Here is a 12568-nt window from a genome sequence, read left to right as displayed (position 1 = left end):
TATTGTGCTTAGTGGTATATTCGGATTTCTGACATCTGGTCTCTTCTGTCTTTTCTCTCTTCCTAGCTCCCGTGAGACAGAATGACTTTGCTTTCTCCCCTTGTATTTTTTATTGGCTTGTGCTTTATGCATTGGATTTCTTTTATTACAGAGGTGGTTCAGAGTGTTGAAAAGCAGACTTATGTGATCTAATGCTTTTGACACCTTTATTCGCCCTTTAGAAAATATAAAGACCTTAACTATATAAATTATCATCTTCCAAGTTATTTAGTGTTGTAGTCTTACTTTGTTTGTAAGTTTCCCTAAAGTATTCCTTACTTTAAGCCAGCGCATGTTTTGATTTATTAACATTTTTGCTTCTGTCTTTTTATTACTGATTTCTGAACTCAGTTTTGCTTGCTATTGATTTCTCTCTTTTCTATTATTAGTTTTTTAAAATATTAGGTTGGCTCAATCTGTGTTTTCTGAGTATAAAAAAACATGGTACAAATCTAGTTTTGTCATTCCCAAATGGCTAATCTGTTATGCTGATTTTTTTTTTTTTTTGCAACAGTGGTAATTAAACCCTGGGTCTTTGCACTGAGCTACATATATCCCTCACCTTTTTAAATTTTGAAATAGGGTCTTGCCAAGTTGTTAAGTTGCCCAGGTTGGGTTCAAACTTGTGACCCTCATGCTTCAGGGTTCAGTGATGTACAGTATGTCTGGTGAATAATCCATTCTTCATATATTTGAATCTTCTCTGAATAATCTGTTCTGTTCTAAGCATAGTGTACATTCAGATATACATGGGAACTTATCACATGATAAGGACAAAATTTCAAATTGTTAGAGAAGGGTAGATAGGTCCATTTCCAGTATGACTCTGCTTTAATAATAGTGTTTTATATTATAGTTCTCTATATGGCAGGGTCAGTTTTCCCTATATAGTGTTCCAAGCTATTGTCTCAGGCTGACTTTTCTAGAACAATTTTGGGCAGGGGACGGTAATGCATGCCTGTAATCCCTGCACTCAGGAGGCTGAGGCAGGAAGATTGTCCCAAGTTTTAGGCCAGCTTGGGCTACATAGTAAGACTCCCCTCTCAAAAACAAAAGGAAAAGGAAAAATTCTGGAGTTATTTTACCAATTTGCTTCCACCTTCCTGCTGGACATCTGTGACAATTTGATTGGAATTTTGTGGACACTGCAGAATAATAGCAAATCTATTTCTTTATAATCTTGAGTTTTCCGGTCCTGCCTCTCTGTGTTTCTTCTCATGCATCTTAGCGGCATTTTTCTCCCTGTAGTGTTGGGGATTGAACCCAGGGCCTCACGTATGCTAGGCAAGAGTCCACCCACAGAGCCTCTCACTGCGGGGTCTTGCTGGGCTGCCCAGCCTAGAGTCCAGCTTCTATTCTTCCTGCCTCAGCCTCTAGGAAGCTGGGATTATAGCTGTGTGCAGCTGTGCCTGGCTCTGCACATTTCATAGCTACTTACATCAGTCCTCGCGTATTTCTCATACATTTTATTTTTCTCCTTTTTTCTTCATGAGTGCCTGTTATATTACAGGATGGAAGGTGGTGTGTGTGTTTGTGTGTGTGTGTGTGTGTGTGTGTGTGTGTTTGTGTGTGTGCTTTGTCATCTCTGATGTACTATAATCTTCAGTTCAGATACTGCCTTTCCCCCACCCTCACCCCTCCTGGTTTCTGTTATAACTCGTGCCCCGGTATAAAATCCAAGGAGGCAAGAGACCGAAAATTTAGGTGGCAAAGGCTTTATTTCCAGGCCTGGCGACCAGTCTCCGGGAGCCAATTTGGAGACTGTCTCCCAGAGACTGAAGGGAGGACTTTAAAAAGAGGCTGGAGGAAAAGGGTGGGGGGAGAAACAAAGAAACCTGCAGAGCCATCAAACTTGTTGACCCGAGTCTGGAAACTAAGTGGACAGTATTGCTGTCCACTTAGCTCTGACAATCTCGGGAGTTCCTGGTGTTTCTCAAATTACTCCCATCCTACAGACTGACATTATCTCGGAGTGGCACATCTGCAGCAATATTTGGGGAAGAAAGTGGACAGTTAATTATCCTAGGACAGCTCATTTTCGCTAGTAGGTGCGAAGGGGTCAAGAGTTACAAGAAGCTGAAACTTAAGTTTTACAAAGATCTGATATCTAACTCATTTGATGCATACAGAACAAAAGGAAAGCACCAATTAGGGTTTGGGCCATAGTATTTCCCGGTAATTTCTTTGAAGCTAAACAGTTCTTAAAATTTGGGGCAGGCTCATTTTATGACAGATCATCACCGGGTCAGGAAGAGGTCACCAGAAACCCAAATTCTTTATGGCCTAGATAGATAGGTGAGGGGAGAGGGAGGCAATAAGGCGCCATACAGAACAGAAAAAGGCAGTTATGTGTCAAGGTCAGGGTAAAGGGTTAAACTCATACGCAAATCTCTCTGCACGCAAGCAGGTTACTTTAAACAAGTGTAAATTAATGGGCCATTCTAGTTTTCTTTAGCTCTTTAGCGGAGAATAGAGGCGCCTAACAGTGATTAACAACCCTTGTTAGCTTGTTTTAGCACAACTTCTGTAGTTTGTAGAGGGCAACAATGGTTAACATATCAATTAGGTGAGATTCTTGCAATTCTTTACAGAGGAGAGTGTTGCTCAACATATCAATTAGGTCACTTAACATATCAGTTAGGGAAAAAAGATAAAAAACACATTTAGTAAGCCACGTTTGCAGGTTTGCTATAATACACATATAACGAAGCTATTTTCTTAGAGTACAACAGTTTCCTTCACCTCATCTTTTTATTTTTGTAATTCTATTTTTATTTGGTTTCTCATATAAGAGAAAACACACAGTCTTTAATTTTTGGAGCCTCGCTCGCTTCATGGGACATGCTGGTTTTTAGTTCCATCCATTTTTCTGCGAAAGACAGGATCTCTTCTTCCTGGCACAGTACCAGTCCACTCTATACAGACCACCTTTCCATATCTGCTCAGCTGTCTGGGCCTCTTGGCAGTGTCCACATCATGGCTGTCATGAATTGTGCCACTATAAGCATTGATCTGCAGTCATCCCAACAGTGCAGGGTCCTTAATCCTGCAGGAATGTACCCGGCAGTGGCGTAGCTGGATCCAGTGGTGTTTCTATGTTCAGGGTTTCGAAGAATCTTCACATTGATTTCTACAGTGGCTGTGCTAATCTCCATTCCCATCAGTAGCAGCAGTGTAAAAGAGTTCCTTTTCATCCTGCGTTCTTGCCAGAATTCACTATTTTGTGTATTCTCCCTCAACTTTGGTTTTGAGACAGGGTCTCACTGTGGTCCAGACTGGTTCTGAATTACTACGTAGTCCAGGATGTCTTCAGACTTGTGCGGATCCTCCTGCCTTAGCCTCCTGAGTGCTGGAATTATAGGCATGTGCTACCACACTGGCATTTATGTATTTTCTTTCTTTGGGTGGGGGAAGTACTGGGACTCAAACTCAGGACTTCAGGCTTGCTAGGCAGGTGCTGCACCACTGAGCTAAATCCCTGGCCTTGTTCATGTATTCATGATGATAGCCATGCTCCGTAGGGTAAGAGGAAATGTCTGGTTTTGATTTGCATTTGTCTGAACATTTTTCCATATAGCTTTTGGTCAGTTGAACAACTTTTGAGACAATGAAACCCAGAGCACCTAGAATCCCTCCTAGTCTCTCTGTGACCCTAGGGGTTTTTTGTGAGAAGAGAACTCAGTTTTCAAGTGAGCATCGTCCAGAGCATTGTGAGTGTTCCATAAAAAATGCATCACCATGCAATCTTAGGTTGCCCGTCCTTCTTTATTTATTCAGAAGTATTGAATAAGCACTGACCATAGATCAGAAGTTCTGCTAACTGCTCCTTTAGACATAGAGGAACTGGCAGTCTATCTCCTCTTCAAATTCATGGCTTTCATACTCAAGTCTTATTGTCATCTTTTCATTATCTCTCTCTGTCATATTACTATATGTGTTCTTGCTTTGTTTGCTGCTTGCTTTTGGGGGGAGGTTTGAGAGAGTATCTCACTATGCAGTTCCATCTGTCCTTTGAATTTGTGGCAGTTCTCCTGCCTCAGCCTCCCAAGTGCTGAAATTATAGGCATGTGCCACCATACCCAGCTTTCTTTTCTTTTTCTTTTTCCTTTGGTAATATAAGACTGAACCTAGGGCCTTTGCACTGAGCTGCTTAATTTTTTGAAGAGTGTCCTGCTGAGTTGCTCAGGCTGTGCTCAGACTTGGTATCCTTCTGCCTCAGCTTCTCAGAGTTCTGGGATTACAGGCACCATATCTAACTTGTTGTTGTTCACTGTGATCTAATATATTGCAAAAATAATCACTCATTTCTAGCTCACTAAATGTATTGTCTCCTCCACTTTCACTACCCCAGGAAAAAAGGGGAAGATTTGCAGATTTACTGGATGCTAAATATTTACGGACTACATTACAAATCTGGGTCATATGGTAAGAACACAATTATTTCAAAATCAGTTTCAAATACTGTAATACCTTGGTTCACAAGTGCTTCTATTTGCAAATAATTCAGTTCACAAACAAAAATGTTTGGCAAAATTTTGCTTCCATTTGCAAACTCTAGTGGGTGTAGAACATGAACAATTCCATCGTCCCCACACAAACACAAGTTAGGTTCATAAACCGAGGTACCAGTGTGTACAGGTTTTAGTATAATGACCTCTTATTTGTGGTTTTTCTTCCTATGATTTCTGTTGCTCCTGGTTCATCACAATCTGATAATATCAATTCTTGACTCATTGGAGAGATATCACGTAACTTGTATTATAGTATGCTGTTATAATTTTCTTTTATTATTAGCTATAATCTCATACCATGCCTAATTTATATTTATCATCAGTGTATGTAGGAAAAACCCTCACATATATGTATGGCAGTGGTGGCGAACCTATGTTACCACGTCACAATGGGCTGTTTGTATTACTGAAACCTCTAAAAGTTGTACCATCACCGATGTAGGAGTTGGTACTCTTTGGGGTTTCAAGCAAAGATCTCTTGGAGGTTCTTGGAGTGTCTTTCCTCTGGATAAGGGGCCGGAGGTTCCTGCAGATATACTCTTAGTACTTCTGAGAGAGAACACAGGGCAGACTCCAAAGATTTCTTTCAGCAACATCTGATCTATCTAATAACACTGTTCCTCCACCAGCAACAGCAGCAGCAGCAGCAGCAGAAATAAGTAAAATTTTAAGGAAAAAACCACTCCAAAACTGTCTACAACCATTGCCTCTGTCGTGAGCACACATGTACACAATTTCTGCCCTTTTACAAACCAGGTCTTTTGTTTTACCATATGGCAAACATTGATCCTTTGAGGTCCCCAATGACAAACTCAGTGGGCAGCCTTTTGTGATGCTCTCTGCTTCCTGACTCTGCAGCCTTGACCTTGACTAAGCAAAGATTTCCTAAACAAGACCAAAAGAACGCTTACTATAAGGGAAAAGGTTGATGACTTTACTCTATTAGTTGTATCATGAGAAGGCCAAAAGGTAAGCTACCAAGTGGGAGGAGAAATTTGGAGAATATATTATTTTGGAGATTCATATATCTTAGTTACTTTTCTTGTTGGTAGGACAAAATACCTGACAACCGAATGTTAAAGTGGGAAAAGTTTATTTTAGCTCAGAGATTGTAGATCTTTCATTCTGTAGTCAGCTGGCTTCAAGGCAGGGCACCATGGCACAGGGGCATCGCAGAGCAGAGACAGTCTGTGGCAGGGCAGGCAGGAAACAGGAAGCAGCAGCAGCTTCCATTTCCCCTTTAGCCCATCCAGGTTATAAGGCTATTGGAAGCTGCTCCTACCCAGGGTGGGGCTTCCAATATCCGTATCCAGAACTGTGCTAACTGGTGGACTGCTCCAGCATGATACCCTGAACCCCATATCACACACCCATGATTCAGCCACTCCTCAAAGCCCCATCAGTGAGCCTCTGAGGCTCTGGGGGCGCATCTAGACACAAGTCATAACAGCATATTATGATATTTGACAGATGCAATTTTTTCAACAAGATAAAGCTAGACAAGCTGCAAACAAGACAATAAGCTTGAATAGGCACATCACACAAAGTGTACATTCAATAAAAATGTTAAAACATACTCAACCTACAGTCATCAGGGAATGCAGATTAAAACCAGTAAGACAGCAGCACACCGGAATGGCTACTGACAAAGACCAGCTGCACCTAGTGCTGGGAGGGAAGCCAAGGGCTGGACCCTCTATGGGCAGCGGGCTGCACACCCACGTGCTCACCACTATAGGAGGCTGCGTGGACGAATCTGCGACAGTGGAAAGCGGGCATACCTTAGGCACCAGTGGCCCCACTGCTGAGGGTGTACCCACGGAAATGCATCCACACCACGGGAGGTACCGGCGCGGGGCTTTCCGTGCTCTCTGCCTGTTCCATCCCGCGCCTTCTGTTTGAGACACCTCCCCTCCTTCCCTCTGCCGCTTGTTTCTTTCTTTCCTCAGAGCTGGTGCGAGTTCTGCTGTGATGCTCTCTCCCTTCCAGGCTGGGAATCTCTTTCGCCTACTACGGGGTCATCCTGGCCAGCGCTGAGCTGCTGGAGCGCGACCTGGTGTGCGGAGCGAAGTCGGAGTCCCAGGCAGTGCATGGTGCGGACTCGGAGGGCAGCCAGAGTCCCTGCTACTGCCACCTGTTCGCACCCTCCGACTACCGGACCATGATCATCAGCACCGTCGGGGAGATTGCTCGTACGTGTCTGTGCGTGTGTGCGTGCGTGTGTCTGTGTGTGTGTGTGTGTGTGTGTGTGTGTGTGTGTGTGTGTGTTGGGGTAGAACATCACAGCACAGCTCGCCCAGGAAGGAAGGAGGGAAGGGAGGAAGGATGGACAGACAGACACTTCTCCCTTCTGCAGGGAGGCTGCGAGCCCTCCCTGGCCCCGGGAGTCTCAGGAGATGGGAGGGAGTCTGGGACATGGCTCCTGCCTAGCGGAACTGCACAAGGCCCCAAATTCTGCCCGTTTGAGTTGATTTTGGATTAGTGTGGGGAAGCCCTGGAGGACTAAAGCTTTGGATCACTGTGTTACATCCTCATCACACACACACACACACACACACACACACACACACTCAACATCTCTGAAATGGGAATAACTTGTTAGATTTCCATCTTGTATGTCTGTCTGTCCGCCTTCCCTTCCACCCTGCCTTCCCTCCTTCCACTGTCCATCCAACCCTCTCCACTTTTTCCCTTCCTTTCTTCCTTCTGGGTTTTGCTAAGTTGCCCAGGCAGGGCTCAAACTTTGCTATCATCCTGCCTCAGCCTCCCAGTGCTGGGATATAGGAATATACTACTTAGATTTCAGTTGGCAGCATTATTTGTTTTAGCCAACACAAAATGATGGTTAAAAATCTTAAAAATCAGTGGAACCACTGGACGTGGTGGCACACTCCTGTAATCCCAGCACTTGGGAGGCTGAGGCAGGAGAATGTTGCAGGTTCAAGACCAGCCTTGGCTACAAAGTGAGCCCAAGGCCAGCCTGAACTGCATAGAGAGACACTGTCTCAAAAAAACCAAACCAAACAAAAATCAGCAGAACCTTGAATTCAGTGAAAATGAGTACAAGTCATCTGAAGCATAGGTCCAGCAACCTGGCCATTTAAGTGCACTGAGCTCTATGGTAAAATACCCTTTATGTGCACCAGTGTTTGACATTCCTGGACCCGTGTGGGGAGAATAGACTGGGGAAGTCGTGATATGTGGCTGAGTTCTGCATGGATCCTGGAGAAGTCTGGATGAGGGTGCTGCTGTCTGAAGTCAGGAGGATAAATCATGCCAGTGCTGGCAAACGCTGCTGTGCTCCAAGGAGCAGAAACTGTCCTTGCTGTTTGCTTTCCAGTGAACCCCTTAAACATCCTGGGCATCAATTTCCTGGGAAGACGGCTGAGCCTCTCTATCACCATGGGCTGCACGGCTTTATTTTTCCTTCTCCTCAATATTTGTACTTCCAGGTATGTTTTCCTTTAGTTGTTTGACAACATTTTGTGCGGTGGTTTTCAGATAGGTCCTGCAGTCCCCAGGTGCTCAGTAGGATCCAGAACCAGACCTTCCCCAGGAAGAGTGGAAAATGGGCTATTTGACTGGAAGTCTCAGGCCCAGTACCTGCAGGACACTTCCTCTTCCCGTGGGCCCCGCTCCCTTCAGTCATCATGGGATGTGGGCCCAGTGTTGGGGTACTTACTGTACCCCCCAAAATATTTAGGAACTTTCCCTCTTGTTATCCCCCAAATGACACTCTATGATAACTATTCACAAAGCATTTCTTTGGATTAGGTATCATAAGTAATCTAAAGATGCTATGCAAATAACTACACCATTTCATAGAAGGGACCTGATTTTGGTACCCATAAGACTGGGGTCCTGGAAACAATCTTTGGCAGATGCAAGCTGTTTGCCTCGTTGTTCAAGGCCTTACTCCTCTGGAAGCTGGGCTGGCACCTGTGGGGGACTGGCTTGAGGACTCTGTGTTCAGGCCAGGTGAGAGGCCAGGCCCTCCTCATTGTCCGCTGATTTCCCTCTGCTCCCTGTCCTCCAGCTCCGGCCTCATTGGCTTCCTGTTTATGCTGAGAGCTCTGGTGGCTGCGAACTTCAACACCATCTACATTTACACAGCCGAGGTGAGTGCCGGGCTGGGTGAGTGCTTGAGTCATGCAAAGTGAGCTGCTGAGAGGGGCTTTCGAACCATGGGCAGTGCATCCCTGACTTCTGATGATTCCCTTCCAACATCCCACTCAGATGACATCACCAAACTTGTCTGACATGGATTCTCTCCTCTCCCATTTAATCTGTTGAAGGCCAGGCTCAGAGAGGAAAGGTGGCCCCTTCCTTCTTTCTTACTGAGCTGCATGGCTGTGCAAAGCAGCTCCCATGCTGTGCCACAGGATCAACACAGCAAGAGCAGCAAGGGTCCTGTTCCATGAAACTAGCAGACGTCATTCTCTTCTCTGCCTCCTCCTTGCTCCCACCTTCTGTGGTACTGGGAGTTAAATACAGGGTCTTCACACTGAGCTATAATCCCAGTTTATCAGCATCATCATCATCATTTTGAGACAATATCTTCCTAGATTCCCAGGCTGGGTTTAAACTTGTGCTCTTCCTGCCTCGGCCTCCTGGAGTGTTAGGGCTCTAAGCATGTGTCACCATACCATTCTTTTGAAATATCATTTTTCAGCTGTTTCTGTTATTTGCTGCGTATAATTGAATTTATTTAATTTTGAATTTAATTGTGATTTACTCTTTATTCACTAAATTATAGAATTAATAAGTCTACTCTCTGGAAGGCACTGCTTGAACTAACTGGAAGATGTCCTCATAAGCCCCATCATAAAAAGCTACTATTCTCAGAAATTAAACAATATTTGAGTAGAAAACTTGCCAGGATTTGAAGCAGTCTTGTTATTCTCTGAGCTGGAGAAGAAGGCAAGGGCTGGTGGGAGAGGTTCATTTTCATCTCAGCTGTTCCAAGAAAGGATCTGACCTGTGCAAAACCATTCTAGCCACAGAGAAAGTACTCTCCTTTCCTCCTGCTCAGAGAAAAATAGGAAATTATAAGATATTTGAATGCTTCATTTTATTCCATTGGCAAAATCTAAAATTATTTTTTGAATTTATTAACCAAAAAATATTTGTGTAACATGATACATTTCTAGACATATTTTATAGTATTTGATTAAACATATTTTGAAATATGCTCACTTTGGGGGTCATTTCTAAGTATTTTAAATACCTATTGTTAAATTGCAAAGTTGGGGGCTGGGGATTTAGCTCAGCAGCGTAAGTACCTGCCTTGCAAGCAGGCGGTCGTGAATTCGATCCCCAGTACCGATAACAAGAAAAAAAAATTGCAAAGTTGTATTCTGTCATTGTTAGGTTCCAAATGACTCAGAACCTCAGTGGATTTTATCAATATAATAGCAAAAAAAAAAAAAAAAAAAAAACATCTCCATGTATCTGAGTCCATGATTTTCAGTCATAGCCAGAAGTCACATTTTTCAGAAAATAAATAGAGCAGCTAGATACAGTGGTACATGTTTAGCTACTTGGAAGGCTGAGGCAGGAGGATTGCAATGTTAGAGGCCAGCCTGGGCAACTTAGTGAGACTCTGTTTGAAACAATTTAAAAGAAGGCGGTGGGGGCTGGGCATAGCTCAGTGGTAGAGCACTTGCATAACATGCTCAGCACCCTGGATTCAAGCCCCAGCATCACAAAAAGTAAAATCCCCCATAAAGACACTCTACACCCAGACTTTGTCCTATAAATATAGAAGCAGGAAAGCATTTTGCTCTTGCTTTTGACACATGATGGCCAGTAAGATGTGGCCCACTGACAAGCTACATTCGTTGCTTTACTGAATGAACAAAAATGATTTTATCAGTATAGTATGGCATTTTAAAAAAGTTTTGAAAAACCAGTTTATATATAAGATATCACCCTAAAGTTTGATTTAATAAATGCTTGCTGACTTAATCAAGCTTCTGCCAGTTCCTATAAGAATTCAGAATCAAATTAAGATAGTTATACAGCCAGTTTCTCTTAGATCATTGAAAATAAAGGTTTGTGCTGATGTTGTTTGGACAAGATAATCATGCCTTGTACTCTGAATAACCACTAAAAATACAACAATATGCAATGTATTCATTGTTGTAACTCTTCTATTAACCTGTTTTGAAGCTGTTTTGTTGTTACTTTTATTTTTTTCTCTTAAAAGATAAGTGAAAAAAACATAAAAATCAAAACAAACAAACAAAAAACCCCCAAACAAACTCAGAATGAAGCCAGGCATGGTACAATGCACACCTATAATCCTAGCACTAGGAAGGCTGAGGCAAGAGGATCCCTGTGAGTTCAAGGCAGCCTAGACCGCAGAGCAAGACCCTACCTCCAAAAAACCAAACAATCTCTAAGGTGGGAATTTGGAGTCTGATCCAGAGTTATCTGTTTAAAATCTAAAATGTTCAGTAAAACATGCATTTCAGAAAGATGCTCCCTTAAAGGATACTTCATAAAGTGCTTATTTTTAATGGACATTTACTGTTATAAACATTCAAAGCTGGGTACCATGGGAAATTACGTGACTTGAAATTTTGTGACTTGAAGTTCTTTTGGTTTTCTGAGTACCTGGGGAGGGAGGAGCAGAAGAGAAAGTGACCGTGACTGGGTTTCTGTGCCTCTTGCAGGTCTACCCCACCACGATCCGAGCCCTGGGGATGGGGACCAGCGGCTCCCTGTGTCGCATTGGGGCGATGGTGGCGCCATTCATATCCCAGGTAGGCCGAGGGGTCTGCAGGAGAGTGAGCCCAAGGGCAGTCGGGAAGGAGGGGTCCAGCCTCTAAAGATGAGGGGCACAGCCCAGGATTCCTGCACTCTTTTGAGTTTTCCAAAGACACCATTGGGCTAAGGCTTCAGTGCCTTCGCATGGAGAAAGTGGTTGCTTTGGTGCATGGGCTCCTAGCCAGTCAGTGGTGTGAATGGTTAGCACTTTGGGGTCTGCTCAGCTGGGTCCTGTCAGAGCATATGCAAAAAGAAAGGGTGGGATGGGAGCCGGAGTTGGAGCTGGAGCTGGAGCACAGGAGTGACTGTTGGCTTGAGCCTGAGTTAGAGCTGTGGCTAGATATGTGTTAGGTTGCTTGTCTACACTGACAATGATGAAGAAACAAGAAATACAGGGAGGTGGTATTGGGACGGGACCTGTCACGTACAGACACACTGGTGCAGGGCGGGTGGGATCCAGGGGAGCATGTTTCAGGAGAGCAAACAGCAGATATGGTGAAACAAATCTGCTTGCTCAGGCTGCCACAAGAAAGGAAAGCCTGAGGCTGATGGTCCCGAGTGGGTGTGACGCTCCTCCCACCTGGCCGGAGCCTGTGGCTACTCACGCCCGCCTGAGTGTGCAGGCCTTGCTCTTCTCTCCCTGATGGCCAATGTGTCTCCCTGATGACACATGAGCTGTCCTTGCTTGCCTGTGTGGAGAATTTCCACAGATCTCCCGCACCTGTCCTCACTCTGCTCTGCTGAAGGCACATATCCGTGCTCTGTGGGTCCCTAGCCCAGTGTGGTCATTTGTCCTTGGCTGAGTTGCATCCATATGGATGCCAGCCAGGAGGACCAGGCAGCCAGGGCAGCTAGGAGGTGACATTCTTGGAAGAAAGGTCTTGCTGTGGGTGCAGGAGACTTCAACATACATTTCCTATAATTTAATTTAGGGATTTTGTGACCACCAGAGATTTTGAGAGTTTTAATTTTCTTGGCAGTGCTTTCCCTAATTATCTTAAAGAAAAATCAGGGCTTTTTTGTTTGTTCGTTTGTTTTTTTGTCTTTCTGAGACAGGGTCTCACTATGCAGTTCAGGCTGGCCTTGAGCTCACTTTGTAGCCCAGGCTGGACTCAAACTCACAACAGTCCTCCTGCCTCAGCCTCCCAAATGCTGGGAGTAGAGGCATGTGCCACCACAACCATTTTGAGGGCTGCTTTTGACATGTGCTTTTGCTTTTCAAAATTCCTTCATGTCTACTATTTCAT

General features: G+C 44.2%; 1 protein-coding gene across 3 annotated transcripts in view; it reads left to right on the top strand.

The window, feature by feature from the left end:
• Svopl (SVOP like) overlaps nt 1–12568 on the top strand; it is a 59013-nt gene that overhangs the window by 29068 nt on the left and 17377 nt on the right. For all 3 annotated transcript variants that reach the window (XM_063250562.1, XM_063250561.1, XM_063250563.1), the window contains 5 exons: nt 4391–4464; nt 6540–6742; nt 7891–8002; nt 8587–8668; nt 11228–11317. In XM_063250562.1, coding sequence (XP_063106632.1) covers nt 4391–4464; nt 6540–6742; nt 7891–8002; nt 8587–8668; nt 11228–11317 — 561 coding nt within the window. The remainder of the gene's footprint in view (nt 1–4390; nt 4465–6539; nt 6743–7890; nt 8003–8586; nt 8669–11227; nt 11318–12568) is intronic.

The sequence above is a fragment of the Cavia porcellus genome, unplaced genomic scaffold (genome assembly GCF_034190915.1).
Source record: "Cavia porcellus strain 051 isolate PalLab524CR breed Dunkin Hartley unplaced genomic scaffold, mCavPor4.1 scaffold_6, whole genome shotgun sequence".
Classification (NCBI taxonomy): domain Eukaryota; kingdom Metazoa; phylum Chordata; class Mammalia; order Rodentia; family Caviidae; genus Cavia; species Cavia porcellus.
The sequence above is the reverse complement of the archived record's forward strand: the minus strand, read 5'-3'. Positions and strand labels throughout refer to the sequence as shown.